This window comes from Conger conger, chromosome 15 (genome assembly GCF_963514075.1).
Source record: "Conger conger chromosome 15, fConCon1.1, whole genome shotgun sequence".
In the NCBI taxonomy this organism is placed as follows: domain Eukaryota; kingdom Metazoa; phylum Chordata; class Actinopteri; order Anguilliformes; family Congridae; genus Conger; species Conger conger.
In genome coordinates this window covers 22473789-22500545 of record NC_083774.1, presented here as the reverse complement: position 1 = coordinate 22500545, position 26757 = coordinate 22473789, and the positions used below count along the sequence as shown (strand labels likewise).

At 42.6% G+C, this 26757-nt stretch overlaps 1 protein-coding gene across 2 annotated transcripts in view; it reads right to left on the bottom strand.

Moving 5' to 3' along the window:
* Positions 1–26277, bottom strand: part of LOC133111459 (polypeptide N-acetylgalactosaminyltransferase 18-like) — a 76594-nt gene extending 50317 nt beyond the window's left edge. For both annotated transcript variants that reach the window (XM_061221835.1, XM_061221836.1), the window contains exon 1: positions 25762–26277. In XM_061221835.1, the coding sequence (XP_061077819.1) occupies positions 25762–25999 (238 nt within the window). In that variant the 5' untranslated portion in view covers positions 26000–26277. The remainder of the gene's footprint in view (positions 1–25761) is intronic.
* Positions 26278–26757: the final 480 nt, after the last annotated feature.

The following is a 26757-nucleotide window of genomic DNA, read 5'->3' as shown; positions in this document are numbered from 1 at the left end:
GGCAGTGGTTTGGGGTATGACTGGAGCAGTGGTTTGGGGTATGACTGGGGCAGTGGTTTGGGGTATGACTGGAGCAGTGGTTTGGGGTATGACTGGGGCAGTGGTTTGGGGTATGACTGGGGCAGTGGTTTGGGGTATGACTGAAGCAGTGGTTTGGGGTATGACTGGGGCAGTGGTTTGGGGTATGACTGGGGCAGTGGTTTGGGGTATGACTGGAGCAGTGGTTTGGGGTATGACTGGGGCAGTGATTTGGGGTAGGACTGGAGCAGTGGTTTGGGGTATGACTGGGGCAGCGATTTGGGGTATGACTGGAGCAGTGGTTAAAGACAGGGAAGGACTCAGTCCTGAGATTCCCACCAAGCCTGAAACCAAACTCATCCTTGAAGCAAAATTACATCTGTGTTTATCTCAGTTTCCTCAGAATGGCAAAAAGTCAAACTACGTGATTAATCTTACTGAATGTTGCTAAAACTCAACTCCTTTCACACTTTATCCAGGTCAGCATTCAATCTTATCCACAGAGATCACACTAATCTAGAGTTGATGTAGCGAATCTTATTAACATGGAGATTTCTAGGGAAGGACTGGCTGTGTGAATGGCTCTGATAAGTCAGAGAAAAGATAAGAGACCGGTCCGACATTGTGGAAGACTGATTTATTCATAGGGGATCTTTCACCATTTCACCATATAAAAGAGTTCCCCCTCCTTATCAGGCTCTGCTCCTGTCCCATTTAAGCCTGCCTTACACATTGGGTGTGAAATAAAGCGTTTAGCTGCTTGTACTCGCCGGTGGTGTAATTGTTCTCCGGAGTGGAGCGGGATGCTTTCCGCACATCCAGGCGCAGTGCTGCCGAGACAATGACAGGCGTGCCCCAGGGCCGACGCGAATACTCTATGCTGTTTTCTACAAGACCAATTACCTCACAGCTGGTGGGCACATCACAAAGACAGACACGCATCCCATCCCGTTCAAACCGCACAGGACCTCGCATTCAAACGTGTGCGAAGCAGCACCCAGAAGAGACACAACAATGCCTTCCACGTCTCTAAATGGATTACGTTCTCAGTGAAAATAAATGTTGTTAATCACTTCCATTCAGACCTGAGCCTAAGCCAGGGAAAATGAAGCCTGTGGAAGGGGAGCGGAAGTGGCTCTGGATTTATGAGCCGCTCGGATTTGATGCGTTCTGTGATGTTCTGCAAAGAGGCAGTTAAAATAGAGGCATCAGGGGAAGAGGAGTTTTATCAATCGGTGTGGGCCGACAGAGCGAAAAAAAAAAAGAAAAAAACGATTACCTTTAAATGCCTTTAAATGTCTTCCTCTGCAGTCTAGGGTTTAGGGATTACAGTTTAAATGGGATTTTATTTTTACACAATGCATTATTATATGTATGTGTGTCTACATGTGGGTGCCTGTCTGTGTGTATGTTTGTGCAAGATTGATTGCATCTACACTCAGTGAGCAATTTATTAGGTTGACCCGTACACCAGCTTGTTAATGCAAATATTGAATTAGCCAATCATGTGGCAGCAACTAAATTCATGAAAGCATGTGGACGTAGTCAAGCGGTTCAGCTGTTGTTCAGAAATGTCAAGAAATGTGATCTAAGTGACTTTGACTGTGGAATGATTGTTGGTGCCAGACAGGGTGGTTTGAGTATCTTGGAAAAGGCTGATTTTCACGCACAGCAGTCTCTAGGGTTTGCAGAGAATGGAAAAAAAACTAAAAAACTGTCAGTGAGCAGCAGTTCTGTGAGCAAAAACACTTCGTTAATGAGAGAGGTCAGAGGAGAAGTGCCAGACTGGTCAAAGCTGACAGGAAGGTGACAGTAACGCAAATAACCACACATTACAACAGTGGTATGCAGAAGAGCATCTCCGAACAGGTCAAACCTCTAAGTGGATAGGCTACAGCAGCAGAAGACCAATAAGTCTAAAAAATAAGTCTAATAAATACCTAATAAAGAGCTCACTGAGTGTATAACAGGGGTGTACCATATTCAGAAATGCACAGATAATACAGATATTATTTCTTCCTGAAGTTGACTAATGATACACAAAAGATTTAGTTTTATCATTCATTGCCAAGTTATACATTGTCCTACGTAACTAACATGAAAATTGTCACAACAAGTCACATTATCTAATGATACAAAATTAAATGCATTATTTGCCCTATAATTGTGTGCGGGGATAAACTAAATTCACTCTAAAAGGAGCAGTATTATGAAAAGGAAACAGTGGTTGTTGTACACAATAAAACATGCATTATAATGCATTTCTCAAGCCTCTGACAAATGCAAAGAGCCTCTAAATTAACATTGCTAGAAGCATTTTAAGTTCAGATGTCCAAAGTTACCCATAAATCAGCAGACCACTGCTTACCTTTCTGTCATGAATGTCTTTTATGATAGATGAATGTAGGACACCTTGTCCGAACATTACACAACAGGAGAAAAGGGGCAACACTGCCCGCAATGCCACGAACAGAAAAATAAGTTGACCACACTCCCAAACAGGAACACACACACAAAAACACACACAAATGCACCATTTCACACACACACACACACACACACACCATCTCACTCTAACACACACACACACACACACCTGATGTTCCCCTTTGTTCGTTCTCCTCCTAGTTTGTACTGCAGAACAGCAGATAGTCAATCATTATTATTCCCTCCATTTCTCCCATCTGCTTCCTGTCTGCCTGAGAACCCACTGAGCTGCCGATCTTACTGCTTCAGTCTCTAAGGAGAACAGCAGCATTCTTACTGCTGCGGGTTTGGTGGGATTTCAGGGTGTTTTGAGGGGGTGCATTATTTAATGCCTCAACAGGAGAGGGCGTGTGGCGGCTCTATGCAGGTCAGCTGGGACTGTGCTCCATTTGCAAACAGAAATAAGAAGTTTCACTGTATACGGCCTGGGCTCATTTTACTGCTTACGACAGCAGTTAATGCACAGCAGAGTCTGCTAGCTTTGATGAAAATACCTTCTTAGTGCATTTGCTGTTGACATGCTCCTGAAATTGACTTCTATTCAAAGGCAGTCAAAGCTAGTGCTAGTAATACTGATTTACAGGAGTCAGTTATGATGCTGAATATAGCATTTGGATTAAATGACTGCACATTGACCTTTCCTTCATTAACATGCACTACAATGCAACACAACTGCTGAATAAATCTCAAGAATCTAAAACGACATTGTTGAAACTCCACTAACAGCTTATTGACTCAAACTCTGACCTTGACAAACTGCACAACCTCCGAAAACAACAAAAAAGAACCGACTTAATATCATAACTGCGAGCCGTCTTCAAAGCACATCAAGGTTATGAATTGTTGATGGAAAATCTCGCCGAGGGATTCTGAGTGTTTTGGGTTTTACGAGAAGCTGAGAGCTGTGGTAATGATCCCAGCATGCCTGCTGGTGCCAGCCCCTCACTTTATGTGGCCTTTATAAACAGTCCCGCACTTTTCCGTTTGTGACTGTCATGGCAAATATTCTCATAAACGGCACCTCCTGAAATCTGTCCTGCATTAAACAGCTGTGTGAGCCATCGCCGCTCACTGGTTAACTGGGCTGAACTCCACGTGAGCGGGCGAGTGTGACAGTCCTTCAGCAGAGAGCTCAGTCACAGAGGCGTTTGAATGCCGACATGGTCGACGGGGATTACAGGGAGCTTTGACGACAGAAGTTGGTGATAGGATGCTATGTAAACCTGGTGTTACAAGACTCCGTAATGTTGAAATGTGGAAAAGAGTGCTGAAGAGTGTAAGGGTACCGCACTGCGCAGCCCTGCAGAGTGTCAGTACCTCCACACAGCCCTGCAGAATGTCAGCACCTCCACACAGCCCTGCAGAATGTCAGCACCTCCACACTGCCCTGCAGAATGTCAGCACCTCCACACAGCCCTGCAGAATGTCAGTACCTCCACACAGCCCTGCATAATGTCAGTACCTCCACACAGCCCTGCCCTGCAGACTGTCAGTACCTCCACACACTGCCTCATCAACTGAGGGTCCCTTCCAAGCTTCTGAGGGCAACCCAGGAACACAGCAAACTCAGACAGCCGAAGAGCGAAGACATTCTAACTGACACACATGGAGATAATGCGTACTCCAAAGAGCTGCACATTACCAAACATTAACTAATTTAAGAGCTGTTCCGGCAGTGCAGTTCTTAGACCACCTGCTGTTTGAGTATATTGGGTGGCAGAGCATGCGTCTGTGTGGATACAGATATAGGCTAATTCCCCATTTACAAATAGTGAATTTTTATGCAATAGAGACAACGAACAATACAGCAGAACTAGAGTTGAATGGTGCAAATTAATTGAAAGTTTTATCCATTATCTTGCTTCCTTACGGCAATTAAAGTAACTGAAAACAAATCTTCACAGCACATAAAAGTGAAGAACATCTCTGAAGAAGTTATTTTGGTATATTCTGCTTAAAAATAAGGAAAAATATGCAATACAGTTGTCTGAGGGAGCTCTCGGCTCTAAAGATTCAGTTACACATTCCATTTTCTTTACTGTGTACCTGTGTAATAATCATGCTTTCACTGTACACTTTCTGTTGCACAGTCCCGAATATAACCACTATCTCCATACTGTACACCAAAGAATGCTCTCTGTAGCACTGCAAACGCCATAATGTGCGCTAAAGGAGGCTCTTTTTATGTCACTGCAAACTAAACTCTGCACACAAAAAGGACACGCTCTCTGGTGCTACACACAAAAGGACACACTCTCTGGTGCTACACACAAAAGGACACACTCTCTGGTGCTACACACAAAAGGACACACTCTCTGGTGCTACACACAAAAGGACACACTCTCTGGTGCTACACACAAAAGGACACACTCTCTGGCACCGCACACTAAAGGAGGCACTCTCTGCACACTGAAGAACTTTCACAGCCTCCTTCCCAGTATAATACAGAGGCCTGCTGAATTATGTCCAGTCTGTCTGAGATTTAATTGGATGAAGGAGTCTAGTCCTTATCAAGCCTACGCAGATGCCCCTGTAACTCTCCGGGGGCTGAGTTTTTGTCTGTTGGCTGATTATGTCGAGCCAGAGAAGGCTGGCACAGCCACCCACAGCACCCAGCTGATATCACTCTGAGAGAAGGCTGCTCATCACTGCTTTCTGCCCCTCACCTTTCCTGAAGACAAAACGGTGTCTTTCTTTGAGCTGCTGCCGCAAAAACAAGTTTTTCAAAATAATTCACAATACATAAGATCTCCAGTCACAGCTGGAATGAGACAGTTATCCAAATAGCCTCCTGTGCACAGGAAGACAGGAAGATCATATTGAGGGTATGAGGGAAGAGGGAATATGTTAAGAGCAGTCGTCTGGCAGTCGGAGGGTTGCTAGTTCGATCCCACCCTGGGTATTTCAGTGTCCTTGAGCAAGACACCTAACCCTAATTGTACCTGACAAGCTGGTTGGTGCCTTGCATGGCAGCAAATCGCTGTTGGTGTGTGTGTGTGTGTGTGTGTGTGTGAGAGAGAGAGAATCGGTGAATGAGATGCATTAATTGTACAGCACTTTGGTAATTGTCTTTATAGTGGAAGACGGGTGTTTGGGATTTGCACACATTGCGAATGCGATGGTTATTTGAACTTGACCCAAATACTTGAACTTGATTTTTAGGCTACCTATTGATGTAGCCTGCCCTCCAGCCAAAATAATAACAACACGTTGTTGTTGTTTATCGGACTCTTTGATATTGAGCACGGCCAAATTATATTATATTAGCAAGGAACATATGCTAGAAGATAACTAATGCACTCAATGCAGCTTGCATGTACAGCACTGGCACAAATGTGCACTGTGCATTTTAGCTCTCTTAACAGCAAGAGTTCTCAATGATGTTGGTAGAAACCAGTGGGCTACTGTACATAATGGTGGGTATAATGGTCATTGCCTTTTTAAAACAAACAGTAATTATGTATTTACACGTACATTGATATTACATTTATTACATAGGCCTATTACTTTATCATGCCAAGGGAGAAATTGTAGTCTATGAATAATTTTTGTCAGTAGGCCTACTGTAGCTATCTTTTTAACTGTTGTCATGTAATTAACCATAACATTGTTCAAGATTGTTGTATTATACCATTCTTCTAATTACAGGCGGGTCTAAGAAAATAACAAAATACCGCAAGGATCGCAGTCTAACAAAATACATACCCCAGGGATCGTAGTCTACAATGAGAATACCGAATTAACACTGACCATGACCAGAAATGGGAACTACAAGAACAATATAGAAGAACAATTACACATAAATAACAATCACTGTTAAATATGGTGTTGTTGTTGCATTAGGAACATTATTTTTCTCATTATACCAGTTTTAGAAATAGCTTTAATAATGGAATGGGTGACAGAGTTTTACCAAAAAAAAAAAAAAGAAAACTCATTAAATAGTTTTCCCTTCTATATATTTTTATGCACATAGAGAGGTCATTTTGAAAAAAAACATCCATGTTCAATTATAAATGTAAATGCCTATGCACTTTCATTTCACGTCTTATTGGGAACTACCTACATGGGAACTACTGTATCTACATATTAATGTAGATACATAATTAACTAAACCATTTCCATACATCAGTTATAAGGACTTCTCTTCTGAAGATCAGCAGAGGCACTGAAAATTGGATATTTAAAAGTTTCTTTTGGGGTAATGATCTAGTTCCTTCCCCAATCACCATGTTAAATTGATTTGGTTCTATTTTTACTCTGTCGGTTAGCATTTAAAAGGCAGCTGAGAATATGCGATGGTGTGTCCTGGGCAGTAGAGAAGGGTGGGAGGTGGGGGGTGCAGCTCTACTCTGACAGCAGCACGTCTTATAACTGAAGTGGCTGCATTTTTCTCTATGCCACATACCGGGCTGTATTTATTAGCTACGGTACAGAGCTTGCAGTAAGTAGTGGGTAATTTCTTAGGATTATACATTCTGCTAGTAGGCTAGAGTTGGTTCGTAAATGTCAGACAGTAAAATATAATTGGCCAGCTTTAGCTACAAGCTAATAAGCCAACAAAGCCTCCGGAATTGCGCCAGCGGTTACTGTGGAAAATCTCATTTGCCGAAATGCCAGTTCGGAATTCGGAAGTATACTGAGAGTTCCACAATTTTTTATGCAACGGGGACTGCTTTTCACAATATTTATAGGCTACTTTAAAAATTATGAATCGTATGGTTTAGAGAAATACAGGAGAATAGGTATGTGGAAGTATATGATAGAGAACTTTTATATGTCCATCGTAAAAACTGTGAGAGGAGATATATCTGGAATAATGTCTGCAATAATAATGGTCAATTTGCAGTGATTATTGAAATAATAAAATCTTTTTCCTTATAAAATCTGTTTTTTACACAATGGTGGAATGGGGGTGGGGGGGATGCACGAAAATCCACAGTGGAACTCCAGCAGACCTAGATATATCACCGCGTGACGAAAGGTGAATAATTGCCTGTATTGATTAAAGCCAAGTCCTTGTTGCTGCATAATTCCACCAGTGCAGAAAATGCTGTCCTGTGCGTATGATGTCTCTCATCCTGCAGAGGAGTCTGTGATACAGAAGAGCCCAGAGCATACCTGCTCCAAGCTCGGGGGGTAATAACAAGCTTAAGACACATAATTCCCTCAACTGGGGGATAATGCAGCAGCCACCAAACCATAATCCACGGTCAAAAGTCCAACTGTCAAACAGGCTGGCCATGAAATGTGTCTGTGTCTTATGTAAGGTCACGGGTCTACAGCTCCTCAAACAAGCAGGCTTCTACTGCAGCTATATGACAGATCTCTCACCTGAACTTGCTCTCTTTACAAGAGATGTCCAAAGGCCTGCTGAGGGTTCTGACCGAAGTAAGACAGAGGGCCAGCTGGAAAAAAAGACTTCAGTTGTATCTATCGATCACTTGTGCAGACACAAATATGGTGGAATGTAGAGACAGGCTGTGAACTATGTCCGCATCTTATCTGCAGCACACTTCAGCTCATAAACCACACAGGGTAGAGCACTTTCTTGGCTGTTTTCTTAGTTTCACAGCCGGTCACAGTCCATGCTGTGGTCACACAAGTTTCAGTCAAAGTCACGGCTAACAGGGAACTGATTAATGAGAAAGTCACGGGTACACTGACGTAATCAAACCGCAAGGCCTGCTATCTTCTCCTCACACATGAGGCCAGTCTGATTAGCTTCAATCGCAATAAGAGTAAGACAGAGACACTGCATCCAAAGAGTTCCTGCTGTGGAAAGACCCTCCCCTCTCCAACCCTTTTCACACATGCGGTCTCACACCAGAATTTTTCAGAGCTACTGACCACAAGCGTCGTCAAGAAAAGTTGGCAACGGTCGGCAACAAATGGCCATGTTCTGACTTCCATGTGTGACAGTAGCTTCAGACTGACACAGACGGGAGGAATCTGACACACAGACTCCAGAGCACTGATGACCCCATTCCTTCCTGTTGACCCTGCCCAGCTGCTTGCACCCAGTCTGCCCAGGAAGAGACTCCTTATTGTGGGTCGTGAGAGGTGGCGTGGGGCTACAGGAGCAGACTAATTCCTGTAACAGAACATGTAGTGTTGAGAGTGGCAGAGCTGGTCCTGGGTGGGGGTGCCTCAATGAGTACTGGAACCGTAAAATACATTGAGAAATTCAACCCACTCTACCTCTGATATGAACATAATATATTCTGTTTAACAATGCTTTTATGCTTTTTATTCAGGTCAATAGATGGGTGAGTCTGAGCTTCGGAGGAACAGCAGTCTGGTGACTGCTCAAATGACGCTGACGCAAAGGAGCTTCGGCTGCCTCTTCAATGCAGGAATTAGACATTTATCTTTGGCTCATTACCAGGAACCACTGCTGTCCTCCAGTCAGTTAATTCCTTGATGCTCTACTTCAATCGGCTAGCGTGAAAGTAGGTATATATTACAGACATAGCGAATACAGCTTAAATCTCATTTTCTTTCCCCATTGACATATATGACACAGATTTTAAAATTTAATCTTGACTTTGTATACCTAACATTTGATTAATGATTAATGTAAAGGGTCAATGTTTTGGTAATATGCAGACTGTTGGCTTAAAAGAAAGGTTCTCAGCGAGAAAAAGAGATAGAGACAAGGGCACACATGGGACTGACATCAGTGTCTAGTTCAGCTCTCTATTCCCAGGCAATAAGGCAGGATGTAATGCACCAAATATCTGTTGTACAGGAACATCTATGAAGGGATAACTACTAGAGTATTCTGAACCTCCTTTATCTCGGCATGGCCCGAATGCACAATGACATCGACTGAGCAGCCAGCCAGCCAGCACAGGAACCTCTTCCCCACTGTACTGCTGAGGCCTGCCCCCAGGTACCATACAGCCCCTTTCATTCCGGCCTTTTCTTTATGTTTAATGCAATCACAAACAGGAATGTAAGCCGTCCTGGCGGCTTTGAAATGGAAATCAGAGGCTACAAAAGGCAAGAGAGCCCTGCTCAGATGAGCTGCACTGAACACATAAAGTCTGACTATAACTACTGTCTCAGGTTGAAGATACAGATGTGAATATAACTACAATCTCAGGTTCAAGACACAGCATACATTAAAGGACTTTACATTGGTGTTTCTTACTTAGCCCAGTAGATTTCAAATAAACTAATAACAGAGTAACAATCACACAATATAAAGATGTTACCTTTTGTAAACAAAGAAAAATGAACCATTCTTCCAAAAAAAACTAAAGCTTAACATGTCTGAAGTTACTTCAAAGCACATTTACTGTAGACTTGCTGATATTTCACTATCCTGTGACAGAAACCAACTATAAACAGGATGCCATCATTTTTACATGCATCTCTGAGCTCTTCTAAATCATCGAGGAGAGAGGAGCTCAGGACCCATTCTCTCCTAAAAAAAGAGAATAATATTACTTGATGCTTGAGTTTCTCTGCACAGTTAAAGACAGTGGAGCCCCTGAGGAATTGGTTCTCACTGGTGGCTTTCACACTGTTATTCATAGAACATGGCATGTCTGTGCTGTATCCCTCAGATACTGGCTTGTGAGCAAGAGAAACAAACAAAAGGCATGTCTGCTGTACACTGCACTGAACACTGCACACACTATTCACCGAGCACTGTAAACCATTCACTGAGCACTGTACACCATTCACTGAGCACTGTACACCATTCACTGAGCACTGCACACCATTCACTGAGCACTGTACACCATTCACTGAGCACTGCACACCATTCAATGAGCACTGTACACCATTCATTGAGCACTGCACTGAGCACTGCACACCATTCACTGAGCACTGCACTGAGCACGGCACACCACCAACTGAGCACTGCACACCATTCACTGAGCACTGCACTGAGCACGGCACACCACCAACTGAGCACTGCACACCATTCACTGAGCACGGCACACCATTCACTGAGCACTGTACACCATTCAGTGAGCACTGCACACCATTCAATGAGCACTGCACACCATTCAATGAGCACTGCACACCATTCAGTGAGCACTGCACACCATTCACTGAGCACTGTACACCATTCACTGAGCACTGCACACCATTCACTGAGCACTGCACACCATTCAGTGAGCACTGGACACCATTCACTGAGCACTGGACACCATTCAGTGAGCACTGCACACCATTCACTGAGCACTGTACACCATTCAATGAGCACTGGACACCATTCAGTGAGCACTGCACACCATTCACTGAGCACTGCACAACATTCAGTGGGCACTGGACACCATTCAGTGAGCACTGCACACCATTCACTGAGCACTGCACAACATTCAGTGAGCACTGTACACCATTCAATGAGCACTGTACACTGCACGTTCACTCTATGCTGCTTATTAATAACATGTAATGAACAGAACATTGATGGTTCTGATTATGATATGACCTTGGGGATTCCCCCGTACTTTCAGGTACCTCAATTTGCTACAGTTATTCTATTTGCAATGGGAGAATTTTAATTCCTCAACTTCACCGTCCACGTCTGGTGCAGATTCCTGATGTGCAGGAGATCAGGGAGTATCAGGGAGGTATCACAGTGAGGGAGAGGTGGGATGCCTGTATATCGATTCATGAAAAACTTCAGTATCCAGTACTTCACACAACACAGCAGATACAGTTCTCATCTGACAACTGCATGACATCAAAATAATTTCCTAACTGATTAATAACTTAATGAATTAATCAATCCGTTTTTAATTGAGCAACAATCCTTGTTTGATGGCTTATTAAGCATGCATTACATCAATTAAATTACAATGTATTGTACTGTATGATGTATTGTATGATGTGGAATTATTTAATAGCTATATTATGGGTTTCCAGCTGTAATAAAAAGAGAATCCATAACAACAATGAATAAATACAAATAAATAAATATTAGAAAATAACAAAGTAGTAGCAGATAACAATTTCAGAAGAGAAAGTAAAAGGGGGCCAGTTTAGTTGTGTGCAGTTTTGTACGTTATGTTTTTCTTTTTTATGATGCAATATCATTTTCTATTTTATGAGTGCGATTTGTTTTCAATGGTTCAATCTTCGCACTTTCTATTGTGCAATTTATTCTGACATATACAAAACACTACTTTCAATGGACCAGTGTAATCACATCTTTCCATTTGTCACTGTAGTAGTTTTAATTACTGTATTCAACTAAATAAAGCAAGCAATTAATAGTATATGAAATACAATAATTTATTTTCTGAAGATGTCACACTCATATGTCTCCTATTTGCTATGGAATATATTAGCAATATATTAGAATTATAGCTATTTTTCTTAAATCACTTTCATGCTTTTGAGGGATTAAATGGAATAAGCTTGACTAACTGCACTGGAGTGTGTACCGATGGAATCGGGCACACAGGTTATAATATCTCCTGTGAGGGGGTGGGGGGGCAAATAGGTTGGGAACCAGAAAAGTAATAATGCGCTGCCATGTCAAAATGTTGTGCCACTAAATGTTGTGGTTGTGGCACCAGCACCACCAGTTGAAAATGTTAGCGGCACCAGCGGCAGCACTTGGAAAAAGTTAGTCTGGAGCCTTGGCTTAACAGTTAGCTTACATTCACCGTCACAAGCTGCTTTTACATTATTTAATAACACCAAAGGCATTTTACTTCTTTATGCGATAAAGTCATTAGATGAGGAAAGGACTATTACATATCGAAGGAATCCAAAGGCCCTGCTTCGTAGCTGCAGATAATAGCCAGAGAAATCAATGATGGCACGCACATGACTCTGGGTGAAAATGCAGTCTGATGGAGCTTATCAGTATGTGTCAAAGGAAATAATGTGATTTTTCTCCCACTGTGGAACCTCTTGGTGGAGGTGGACAGGAATCCATGGGTTGCCATGGTAATTTTATGCATTGCCAGGCTGTAGCAGGCCTTCAGCTGACACTGTTACCCAAGGCAACATACTTTTTTTTTTCCAATATCCATTTATGGGTATTTTACTGAAGTAGTTTAAGCAGACTAAGCTCAGAGCTTATAGATGCAGTGAAAAACCTCTAAAGTAAAGCTGACACTTGGGTTATAAGCCACTTACAGAAAACAGTGGTCTGGGCTTTGTCAACATTTGTCTTCAAAATTAAATACAAGTGTTAAAATTCACTCCATAAAACAGTTCTGTTATCACATAATACCACACACTATCAAAGTCTGTGTCTACAATATTACGCTCCACTCTAATGAAGTGACATTTTTATCGGTTCACACTAAGGAAAGTAACCCTCTGGTCAAACACTCTTATTACAGCAAACCGGGATACAGTAACAACTGAAAATGCCCTTAAGGCAACACTGCCTGCTCTTATCAATAAAATATACAAAGCACTAAGACGTGTATGGAGGTATCTGCATATACTGCATGCGGTCTGTTATACCAGCACACCCAAATCTACAGTACAGTCAGCCTTGTATGAGTGCTGCCTATTATTATAAATTAACCCATTAAACACAAATGTACAGTAATGATGGGACTGGAACAATGTTGACTATTAATATATCAGACTAATTATGCACTTGAATGAACTATCATAAAACATTACATAAAAAGACAATATTAGATTATTAGATTATTCGAACATTACCCAAATATGCCCACATCTACAGTACGGGTGGAACTGGTCCTCTGTTACTTTAACACAATGTAAAACCCTTCATGGTGGGCTCTCGCAAGAAACATTTGAAGAAATTATAGGGACATTAAAAACGTTGCATCAAATAAATCATGTTGATAATGGCTTCTGTATCAACCCCCTTCCCCCGTCCCTCAGACGTTGATATGGGACGTGTGCTGTGTGGAATCAGACTGCTTCATTAGAGATCTCCCCTGTGCAGAGGCTCTGGTTTCTGCAGAGCTCCATTACAGAGTGATGTGTGCGCAGGTCCAGCACAACTGTGCCTTCTTTACCCAGGAGAGATTCAGCCTCAATATGCCGGACATCACTCCCAGTCTACCTACCTGAGCGTGTTTTTCTCCCATAAAAACAATGTAGTGGACACAATGGGGGCAGACACAGTGTGTTCATCACGCTTGTTATTTCAGGGGATCTCCTCCGCTGACATTGTTCTCCAGGACAGACCCCAGTAATGTTAATATATGGCCTCCATAAACCGTAGATTAATATGATCAATTCTTTCAACAGAGATGTGCAGAACTGTGATTGATGAGTTCAATTTGTTTTTATTGTTCCTTTTAGCATTTCTCTTTAAAGCCTAGGTCCTTACCTGTTGAGAGATTTATTGTGTTTTTGTCGGGAAAGCTCAGGGGGTTGGGGGGGAGGGTGATGCCTTTATAAGTCAGAAGGTTAATATCGATGCAGTCTATGCGGCCAAAACCAAGAGTATTAGGTCAAATGCCAAGTAATCTGTGTACACTGCTGAGAAAATATTTGTAGAATAATACTTGTTAAGATGTGGATTCTTTCATTTTTTTGGTTCATTAAAAAAATTTAAATAAAGGAAGACGCAAAGATTTACAGCACAGGTCAGAATAAAAACCTTGAGAGCACAGCACAACCCTGACAGCGTCATATGCTCCTCTAAACCGGCTCCATCTTGAATTTTATAGGCTAATTTCAGATTTCCGTTGCAGAAGCACTTACAGTGTAGTAATAGTACTGAAATAACAATGTTAACTGCACTAATTTGCTTCAGTAATGATAAGCAGACTTGTATAATAGAAGATGCTAGAACTGTTGCTAACATTAATTTCTAGGAGTGACAGGGCTGGTTTGTACTCTGTCACTCGAATGAAACTGCAGAATGTGCAGTACAAACCCAATGTCACTGTGACCAGTGATGTCGCTGGTAGCAGCTACCATCGCCTGACTGAGTATAAACCAGCCTTTACAGCAAATGCCTGACCTGTCTCTGTCACTGTCATTCTGCATCACTGAACCCCGCCCACTATCCTTGTACATCACAGAGTCCCGCCCACTATCCTTCTGCATCTCAGAGTCCCGCCCACTATCCTTCTGCATCACAGAGTCCCGCCCACTATCCTTCTGCATCACAGAGCCCCGCCCACTATCCTTCTGCATCACAGAGTCCCGCCCACTATCCTTCTGCATCACAGAGTCCCGCCCACTATCCTTCTGCATCACAGAGTCCCGCCCACTATCCTTCTGCATCACAGAGTCCCGCCCACTATCCTTCTGCATCACAGAGTCCCGCCCACTATCCTTCTGCATCACAGAGTCCCGCCCACTATCCTTCTGCATCACAGAGTCCCGCCCACTATCCTTCTGCATCACAGAGCCCCGCCCACTATCCTTCTGCATCACAGAGTCCCGCCCACTATCCTTCTGCATCACAGAGTCCCGCCCACTATCCTTCTGCATCACAGAGTACCGCCCACTATCCTTCTGCATCACAGAGTCCCGCCCACTATCCTTCTGCATTACAGAATTCCGCCCACTATCCTTCTGCATCACAGAGTCCCGCCCACTATCCTTCTGCATCACAGAGCCCTGCCCACTATCCTTCTACATCAGAGCCCTGCCCACTGTTCCCGTGCTTCAGCAGGTGGGATGAAATCTGCCCGGCAGGACGCCAGCCTCAGGAGGTGGGGTGCTGCGGGCTGGCTGAGACCACAGATTTCAGTAAATTTCATCGGCCATGAGCAGATCACACGGAGACACGATCAGCATGACGGTCAGCATTCCTGGGGAAGCATGTGAAATATGTAACAGCTGCAAAGAAAGCGAGACAGGACTGAAAGAGCGGAGAATGCAGGCACTGACGTAAGAGTAATGTATGTATAATGTGGGCATTGACGTAAGAGTAATGTATGTATAATGTGGACATTTATGCCTGAGTAAATGAGGAGAATGTACACATTAGTGACAGCAAGAGTGGAGAATGAGGGCATTAGTAAAGTAAAGTTTTGTGAAAAAGCTTTGTGGCACTCACACCAGGCCAGACTGGTGAGGGATCACTGAAAAACAGTGAGAGGGGCAGTTAATTTAATTGTTCAATCTGAATTAAATGGTGCAGGTCAACCTACCGAGGGAGAATAAAAGTGACCGTGCAGGTAGCCGTTTGACTGAACATGCGGAGTCAGGGGGACATAAAACAAAAGGGTTGGACAGGTTTACAAAGCATCCAGTGCTGTTGCCCTCCATTATATTAGTATAAAGAGAGGATCTCACAACTTCTCCCATGCAACCACATAACTGAACCCATTAATAAGCTCTAAGCTCTAAAATAAAAATCAAAGACAAAATAATTAATAAATGAAAGAAAATGGAAGCAGCTTTGGTGATGGTTAGCAAATTGCCCATATAAAAGTTAATGTGGAGTAGAAATCCAGGCGGGACACTTCACAGGGTCACCTGCTGTAAACTGAGCTCACAGCCACCTAGCTCACAGCTCCATGTGCCAGTATACAAGCCTAAAGCATGTTAGAACTGGCTGGGCATTTTTATGAGCCTAACTGACATAGCACTAATGGTTTGTGTTTGTGTGTTTGTGTTTGTGTAAGGCACAACTTTAAATGTGTGGGGGCACATGAGTCATCCAAATGAAAAATGAGCTCCCAGCTCCTGTTTTTGTTTTTCCAAAAGACATTAAAGTGGGAAAAATATCTACAGACTACAGGGCAGACAGAGAGAATGGAAAATGTCTTTCATATGAGCTGCAACAACCTAACTGAATGGGTTTGTGTCATCTATTTCAGAGACAAGAAATGCTAACACACATTCATCTATTACAGCAAAACTAACACCCCCGATGTACATCTCTGATACAACACTAACAGTACATCTATTACAGCAAAACCAACACTCCCTGCATCAATTACAGCAATACTAACACCCTCCACAGTACTATCACTCCCTATAATAGACAATTATTTTCTCTCTGTTATGGTTTTGCATTTATACAGTTACATTATTATTTGTGCACTGTGCATGCTGATGCTTCTGAAATATTCAAAATTGTCTGGCCATTTTGCCAAAATCAAAACTATGATTAATAAAATAATTACAAAAGATAATATTCACATATTTGTATGTTCTATAAGTCATGCTGGTTTCCTAGGTTCATCCAATGGTCTTTCCTAGTTGATCCACTGGTGTAAAGTAATGTCTCCCAGGGATCCGCAGACAGAAGTCTTATTAAAATGCTCTTTCAAGCAGAGCTTCAGTGCGAACAGGCTGGGAGCGTGCGCACCTTTAAACCCCCCAGCTGCGTCCCTGAGTGACAGTCAAGATGTGCTTCAATAGAACAGGCCACTGCCTCACACAATCAGAAAAAAAGATCCACACTGTAAATCAATACCCGCTCTCACTCCTTTCAGCTTCATAGGACCTCGCATTTCTGACTCATAATAAACCTGTATCTTTTATTATTTATTATTATTTACATAATTTATTATGTATATTTAATGCAAACAATACATGAAATAAAACCTTTATTCTATTTTCAATTCAATGTATTCACCAACACGTTCCCAGCACACCACAGCAGGAAGGCCACATTAACTGTTCTTTGAACGGACAAGTAGCTTTGCCAGACAAGGAGGACATTCATAGGCATGTATCAGAATGAATTTCTATAAAGCCACACTGAATGAATGCATTCAGTGTGGCTCATAGTTCAGTATGATGGAAAAAGTACCTTCAGTTACATCTGAAGACACCAACTGGCACTCAGAATCCATTGAAAGTGTCTGTTAATTGTTTTGAATTAGACACTTTCAATGTACATTTATCCTCTTAAAACCATATTATGACAGAAATAGCTACGCCACGACAAGGAATAAATGTTCCATATTCACGTCCCCGGACTTTTAATCAGCCAGATCCACTACTGCTTTCATTCTCTGTAATATGCTTTGAGATAAATAATTCCTTCAGACAGATTATTATTTATTATATTATGTATTATTAAATTATTCCTTTGAAAAAGTTCAGCGATAAATTGAGTATGCTTGAATACGAGAAAGGGTTTGGAAGACTATTCGGCAGAACAACGGCAAAAATATGCCAATTTGGGTTACTTAAAACTTAAATATGATATTATAAATGCCAAATCAATTGAGACAAACATGTAAATGTGAGCATGATAACACAGAGCACAGGGAAAAGCAGGAAGAGCAATGGGCTAGCTATCACAATGCACTCACAGGCTTAGGTGCTTAGGGGCCATCCGGCGGACATGGGTCTGAAAAACTATCCCTTGAACGTTAGATAAGCTTAGCTGACTAAAAGTACATGGATCATAAGAGTTATGAAAAGAAACCGTTGATGCCAACTATTATCTTACGGATCCCAGTAGTCACCAAGCAAAAATCTCCAAATGCAAATGGCTCACAGAGACGAACGATGCACAGCTGTTAACTAGTAATTGATTTTAGAAAAATGTCGCTCGGGCTCAACTCCATACAATTTAGCCCAGGGCGCAACATAGACTTGCCACTGCAAGGATAGAAGTTGCCTGCCTGTTTTGTCAGAAAAAACTGACCTCTGCTGATTTTGGGAAATCTCCAAGCCCAAGGATTCTAGCAAATTTAATAAACATGTTTCTGGAGAAGGCTGAAGATCGCCCAGTGGGAGTGTCACTACTTAATAATAGCACAGATTCCCATCTGTCGTTTACTGTCAATAATGCAGAAATTGATACACCCGGACATTATTGGAGACTATTTCATATTTATGTTATTCGAACCAAGCAACTGATCCTAATGTACATCTAATGATGCCAAAGAATTGATAGAACATAATTGAAATCTCTTTTACAGTATAGTCCTAAGCAGAATTCAATTTAGAGCCATATTCTGTAAATTGATTTAAATATTGTATAATAGCCCAAAGCCTCAGTATAAAGCAATTACCAAATTTCTATCCCCTTTAATTTAACAAGGGGAACGTGGCAAGGTTGCCCTTTATTGGCTTTTTTTATTTGCTTTGGTCATTGAACCGTTGCCGCAGCTATTCGCCCCTCCTGAGATATAACAGGAATTTAAATTGCCGGAGAATCACGTTATCTCTTTGTATGCAGATGACATTCGCCTTTATTTATTCTCCTGCTCAGATGCCTGCAGGAGTTCCTGGAGGGACGCAGAGGCCTGGGGACATGAGGGGGAGGGAGGGGGGTGGTGCAGTAGTGAAACAGGGCCATGTTCTTCACACTCAGGGCTAGTGGCCTAGAGGTGCCTGTGCCACCAGACACATGCAAGCGCCTTGTGCTTACAGATGGAGTGCCATTGCTCTGTGGGGCTGAGAACAGGGGGCAAGCATCATGGGTTTTCATCACAGTAGTGAAGTTGCAACAACACTATCCCCACAGTAGTGGTGGAGGCAGTGGAGGTGCTGAAGGCTGGGCTTGAAAGACTGAAGACCGCCAGAACAAAATGAGAGGTGAGCTGGGCTTTCAGGTGAAGGAGAGGAAGAGGTCCAAGCCCAGGGTTCTGCTCAGCAGAATGGTGCTGTCGTAGCAAATTATGCCCAGGAGTGAGGCAAACCTGACCTTCAAACGTGAGCTGAGGTATGGGATGAATAGTGCTGAGGTTGAACCAGAGGGGACAGTAACCATCAGTGGACAGGTAGAAGTGTACAAAGTGATGTTATGAATACTGGGTCTAACTGGCAAGGGAGTAGGTTGCATGGTGCAGGGACTGGCAGGAGCAGAACAACACTGCCTACGAAAGGTTTTGCACATGCGTTGCCATGCGGGTCTTGAGCTGCGGCAGTGAGCAATAGCAACCCACAGTTTCCACAGGGTGAACAAAGCCAGCACATTAGTGCCATCACCACCTCTGTGCTGGTGTTAGCTGGGGCAGCTGGAGGTGGCTGGAGACTGTGTGTGATATGCTAGCTTGGTGCTGCATTCAGGGGCTTTGAGAACTCACAAGGCTATTTGTATGGCAGGTTCCAACGATAAATCAACTGCTGATTCTAGTAACAGTCTCTGTCGCACTTTATCATTCTTGGTGTGTTCAACTCATTGGTCACAAATCATTTCATCTCCGAGGGCACCGAATTTCCATTAGCTAACCAAGCGCCCAAGGTTAGCTTTGTATGTACTACAGTACATACGTACGTACTGTCAGCTGCCTGTTATGAATCAGCAGGCAGCCAACTGTGTTACTAACATCACCCAAGGTAAGGAATGTTAAAAACTATTGAACCACCATGGCTGGGACACTTGCCTGACCCACTCCTGCTGCCAGTGATCCTGTGACTGACCTACTCTTGCTGTCAGGTGTACTGACTGACCTACTCCTGCTGTCAGGTGTACTGACTGACCTACTCCGGCTGTCAGGGGTACTGACTGATGTACTCCAGCTGTCAGGGGTACTGACTGACCTACTCGTGCTGCTAGTGGTATTGACTGACCTACTCCTGCTGTCAGGGGTACTGACTGACCTAGACCTGCTGTGAGGGGTACTAAGTGACCTACTCCGGCTGTCAGGGGTTCTGACTGACACTGACAGCTGCAACCCTCAGCGCTCACAACAGCAGCTCATAAGAGACCGCACCGCACTCAATACCCGCTTTCTGGCACTGTCACAAAATGTTTACTCAAGGAAATAGACGGAGACAGAACCAATGGGGAGGAGAGCGGGCGAGACGGGGCAGTGTGCAGTAGTTCTGTCATACATTATGCAGCTCCGCTGTGTCCTGTCTGTTTCTGCACGTTAAGAAGCAGACGCACATTAGAAGCCAGACGTGCACCTGATGAAGCAGATGCACAGCCTTTTCCCCAAAACCCCAGGCTCCATATTCCTCCTATCTGCCTTTGCTTACATGGAGTCATCAGGGCCGGCGTGATGCTCCTCTTTCGTTGGGTTAATGCTTCCGGATAATTGTAACACTTCCTAAAATGTTCTCCTTATTAGCATGATGGAAATGAATTGTTTTCATTACCAACCATTCTCTTGTGGTATTTCTCCCACAATAATTAAGTGTTGATTTAATCACTGGGTCACGGAGTGAACACTCTGAAGGGGCCGTGCCCTGCAATGTTCCAGCTCTGTGGAGGGGAAGCTCCCGGGGGACCCACATTACTGTAACACAGCACTTTGTGGCCCACTGCTCCAGCAGCACAGTCGGCCCGTCTCATTAAGCTCGTGCAGGAACTCACACATAGCGTTCCAGACAGCGCTAAATTCAGCATTAAGTTACTGTATTGTTAACTCACTTTTCGCAGCGAATCCAGTTAACGCTCTTTTGATGCGCGCGTCTGAAGCAGCGGCCGAGCTCTTTAAAAACAAGCACCGCGGGTGGCGCGCCCGCACTAATGGGCCCTGGATCGCGTGGGACTTCAGCAGCCTGTCACCGCACAGCGTAGTCCTGCGTGCCGGTCATAAATCATCCAGGAAGGGGGCTCTTCAGTCAGGGTGGGGCCAGGCCCAATCTGACAGCTGACTGGTTCCCCCATCTGTCATCCGGAGCAATGATCAAGGGGATTCAAAGCAGGAGACGCGTCCTGTGCATGTGCGCTATCACTGCAAGGGCGATGTCACAGTAATTCTGAGTGTTCCCAGGGCGCCCTGCACCTGCAGAGCTAATTACTGGTGATCACATGGGCGCTGGAAGGAGGACGAGGTGAGGAATGTGAAATCGCAGCTTCCCGTTGGGAAAGGAGCACTGCTGTGTGGGAGTGCGGGCCTGTCAGCCTCCTCTGGTCACCATCGAATCAGTCACTTCCATCTACCCAGAAAGCAACACTCTCTGCTTTTAATTTAATGCATGCTCGGAAACATGCCCCTCAGAAACTCTCATCCTCATGACTTCTTACGCTGAACTAGGAGCCAGTACAATGTGCTCAGTACTGAGGGATTTGACTTTACATTCCATGGTAAGCAGTCTTTGATAGGTTTACCATTTCTGGTGAGCAGGCTTTGATAGACTAATGCCATAAATACTGTAAATTGGCCAAATTAGAAAACCATATTTGTTCAAAATGAATAAAAGCAATCTCTCCACATTCTAATTGAAATAAAAAATTATCCAAATAGCATTAGTTAAACTGCTCCAAGAAATAGTTTTGGTGTTGTGATGTGTTTTTCCCACAGTAGTAAAATAGAAAGCCAGTAGAATATCAATAAACTTGCCACATTAAATATCCATACCTTTGTCAGATAATCTTAAAGCATGCCAATCTAAATGAATAAAATATTAAGCACTTTCAGCCAGCACATTTCTTATGTAGTTCACCGAATGCATGCTGAGCTTAACTGATGGTAATTTATACCTTTCTCTAAAATAAATTACGTTTTGGAAGACACATCATTTCAAAAATAAATACGTTTGCCAATTTGCAATAATTTCAATATAAAGTAAAACTGTGGGAGGAAATCATATGAAGATTTCTGACATCAATCTGAATAAAGAAAAGATTTCTGCCAGATCCCTGGAGCACCAGCCAGATCCATTATGGATGTGACATTTTGCTTTTCTTCTTCCTCAAATGTGATGGTGAGATCAATCCATCTACAGTGAGAATGTATAAATGCCTCAGTATCTGCTCCAGTGCTCCTCTTTCTGACAGCTCTTAAATGCAAATTGTATTTTCAACATACACTCAATGCGCACTATATTAGGTGTACTTTATTACCTGTACACCAACCTTTTAATGCAAATATTTAATCAGCCAAATCATGTGGAAGCAACTAAATGCATACAAGTATGCAGACATGGTCAAGAGGTTCAGCTGCTTTCCGACCAAATATTAGAATGGGGAAGAAATGTGATACAAGTTACTTTGACCGTGGAAGGATTGTTGGAGCCAGACAGGGTGGTTTGAATATCCCAGAAACTGCTGATCTCCTGGGATTTTCATGCACACTAGTCTTTAGAGTTTGCAAAGAATGGTGCAAAAAAACAAAAAACACACAGTGAGCAGCAGCTCTGCTGGCAAAATGCCTTGTTAATGAGAGAGGTCAGTGAAGAAGGGCCAGACTGGTCGAAGCTGACAGGAAGCTGACAGTAACACAAATAACCACACATTACTACAGTGGCATGCAGAAGAGCATCTCTGAACACACAATGCGTCAAACCTCTTAAGTGGATAGGCTACAGCAGCAGAAGACCAATAAATAAGTCTAATAAATACCAAATACAGTGCTCACAGACTGTATAAATCCTATTCACATTTTGATTGATAACAGACTTTTTAATTTTTTAATTTTTAATTGCAGTCACTGCCTAGTGAACAGGTGAGTTCACAGGAGTGCAAGGATTTTAGTTGCAGCAAACCGGAGTGGGCGCAGCAGTACTGCAGGAGTTATTTTCCATGTGCCCCACCCAAGTCTACTGGCTAGCTGGCTAGTTAGCATTAGAGAATGGCGTTATGCCATGAAAATGTGCCAAAGTCTCAAAGCCTCCTATGAAATGCAGTTTCAGTTCATTATAACACTTTCATACCATCACCCCCAAGGTGAAGCATCTTTATCAAATGCGACAAGACCAATAAATTATGAGTAAAAACCTGAAACAGAGTGAGCATGTCTGAGCAATTTTGGAGTTTTTACTGACAGACAAAAAATATCTTCCTTCAACACCTAGAGTCACTCACTAATAACATGCAATTGCCCTTACATACTGCATATTGTAGACAGAGTAAGTTTATGTGTGTGTGTGTGTGCGGACATGCAAGCCAGTCCTTATTGAACGCAATAGAGATTAACTAGAGACAGTAGGACCTGTGTTGATGTGAACAACCAATATTAAATTACAGGAAGGGTTTGGTTGCAATTATTTCTGCAAAAGATGGTGCATCCAATTATTATGTTTAGTAATTACATTTTCAGAGGGGATATGTGGGTATTTGCTCCCTTTTTTCACGAAATAAATGAAATAATAAAATAAGCTAATAATAACTCATGTTTTTACTCAAATACCCTTTATCTAATATTACATTTTGTCTAAAGATCTGAAACCATTCAGTGCAACAAATAGAGTATGCATAAATAGAAGAAATCAAGAAGGGGGCAAATACTTGGCATTACACAAGTGTTACAGCAGGCAGCAGAGAGCTATTCAATTATGATACAGTAGTGTGCTGAGAACACAGTATACAGAAATGTTGTGTTAAAAACCACATCGAAAAAAAGGGGTGTCACCTTGATCTAATTGAAACATTTCTAATATTGCAATGTTTCAATATTGTCCAACAGAAATCATTCTCATAACAGAAGTTGAAAAGGGGGTAAAGGACAAGAAAAGCTTTTCAAAGCAAAAAACAGGTAGCCTACTCATTTCGCAGACATGATAAAATTTTCAGCAATCATATTACGGTGTCACATGGTGTGATGGGGTTTAAGCCCCACCTGCCTCACCTGGTCGAGAATAAACCACAGAGTCAGACAGAGAGCGAAAGTATTAATCAATCCAAAACACATTCAGTAATCAATACAAAACGCATTCAGTAATCAATACAAAACACATTCAGTAATCAATACAAAACACAGTCAAAGATTTAGCCTACAAGATCAGGCACGTCTGGCACAAGACTGCCATTCTCAGTTGTGAGTCTCGGACTTGTGTGTATTAAGCATGGCCATGTTTTTTTTTGTTTTTATAATGTCCAATGGCAATGTTTTATGGAGTCCGCATATGGCTGGGCAGGTGCAGAGAGATCAGGACAGAGACAGATCTGGCACAGTGGAACATAGGAAGCTGAGGGTAATAAGCCCCAGGGTCCAGTCCAATGTTTACTCAAGAGCTAAAATTACACTCTTCAGTCAAGCCCCGTTTGCCTCGCTGTATTCAACTTGTGTCCATAACCTCAGAGCAGACGACACTACTGTCCGTCTGCCCCTTTCATCAAAAGAGTACAGTGCTGTACTGAAAGTTTCTTATTAAACTGGTTTCACTGAAAAAGTATCCAGGTAGGGGGGTGATACAAGGGTAACAATGTGACAAATAGTAAGTCAGTCACACACTTGTCTGACACATAAAATGTGCCCATGATAAAGGAGGAATTTAAACGTAATTACTTGTCTAAATGCCTGGCTGTATGGGTGCAGTGTTGAATGAATCCCAGCATGAAGATTGTATCTGCTTTAGCAAATAAAAATCCTCAAACAAAGCAAATAAATGTACAGGAATGCACACTGTGTATTGTGCCACTTCCAATCTATGAGCACGGTCTGTTAAAAAGGACAAGACGATTTCCATTGTGGAAGCGTCTTTGTCCACGTAAACGCAGCACTTAGTGAGACTCAAGTTATTCAATTTTCCGCGAAGCCTGGCTCCTCTGAAATGTTCTCTTTTGAATGGATGCTTGAACCGCAAGAACTGCAATGTCCCGGTTGCCTTCAGGTCTTATAGTAACAGCATCTAACAGCAGCTAACAGTCAGTGCATTTTGGCACATAATTGTGGGTGATTGGATTATTATTATTATCATCATTATTATGATTATTGTTCAGATTTTTTTAAACTACGTTGTGTTTCCATAGCTATCATTTCTGTCACATAATATGCTGCCTACGGTTTCCGTTCAAGTTCTTCATCCTATGCAATTTAAGATTAATGTGCCATTTAATACAAAGGAACTGCGTTCCTTCTCAACTTTCAACTTGGAGAATTGATTCGATAAACAGTTTCAGCTTTAGCTTACTGAAAATACAGTGCCATGAGAACACCAAAACATGTCGCGAAATTAAATTACTGCAGAATCGTAGTTGAGACGATTTGTTTCCGCGTGCACGCATGTACTCATTTCTGCGTGAAGACGCATTTCAAACTATATATTTATACATGGCATATAGGAAGAAAAATAAAAGAAATTGCAGCATGAATTTTGTTTTATTTTTTTCTATAAGTAATTTCTGGGATAAGTAAGTATACACGTTTGTAGTGAATGGCATGGTGATGTTGGCATGAATTCTGCATTCAGTCGTTTACTCGTTGAAGCAACCCTCCTCCAACGCGTAAATATACGGTGCGTTCCATTTAATCCATATTTTCATAAATCCATTCAAAAGCACCACCAGCTGCAATCCGACGCACCAGAGGAGCCACGCACATAAAACCAAATATAACAGCACAAAATACGAGAAATCTAAACTAACAAAAGTGACTTGAAAACATGTGCCCGCAGATTAGGCTACATCCACGAATTATAACGTATTAATGTTTCCGCGGACTAATCACCTATCTAATGCTTAACATGTTCAGTGGACAGACCAGCAGTGTCGTTAAATATATTGTGTGATGGTATATAAAAAGATCATACCTTGTATGTGCTGGTTGACAACATTCTCGAGTCGATCAAGTCGTTGTATAATCCTCAAAGTTTCCCCTTTGCTGTCCTCTTCCAACTTTTTCTCCGGAACAGGTTCGGGAACTTTGATGTACACATTCGCGAGGTAATTGGTGACCCAACCGACATACAGAAGACATGCAATATTGGTCATTCCGCTCAAGATAACACATGTTGACACCAAAGTCTTGGTTCTCCTCGTGCAAGCCATCCCGACATCCTCTCCATATAGCCTCGAGAATCCCGGTTGCCACAGGAAAAGCGCGGTAGCCCCCTGGTCAATTATTGCCGTCTGTCATAGAAATGTTACTTCGCAGTCCGGTTATATCCCCGCACTGACAGAACCATTTCTTCAGGAGAACGTATTACCACAACTGTCTTCGCCGCTCCTGACCACTATCAGATCTTCCCTGCAGTTAGTTCCACACTTGATCCGTGCAAACGGTGTTGTGCTGAGATACTATAGGTTAGCTAACTTTTCTTCCCTCATCAGTGATCCAGCGACCGTTTTATTTCAGTGCTCCACGTAATGGAATGTGGGAGAAGAGCCACATAAGCTATTGGCCAATGAGATTCGGCGCTGGGGCTTTCATTTTCATATTCGATTGACCGGCAATCCGATTAGAATGCAGTGGGTGTGTGTTCGTGAAATCTCCATCCAGACACTGAAATAACAGTTTATTAAAAGCATAGCAGACCGTCTCACAAGGATGTGCGCATATCAGGCCTGTTTAGGAATGGACGGCATGCAGTGTAAATGTCCTACGAATCAGTTGTGATGTCGGGGAGGTAAAATTAGAAATTTTGTAGCTCTCCATTTTGTAGCTAGTCAAAGTAAGCCACTAATTCACAAACTTCATGAAAAACTGCGAAAAGTAGCAGTTAGGCTACGTTTTGTGCCAGCTGGGCGAAATGCGCCCAGGAAAGAAACGTACCACTGTACGAAGCTAAAATAAAAGCAGTTAATTT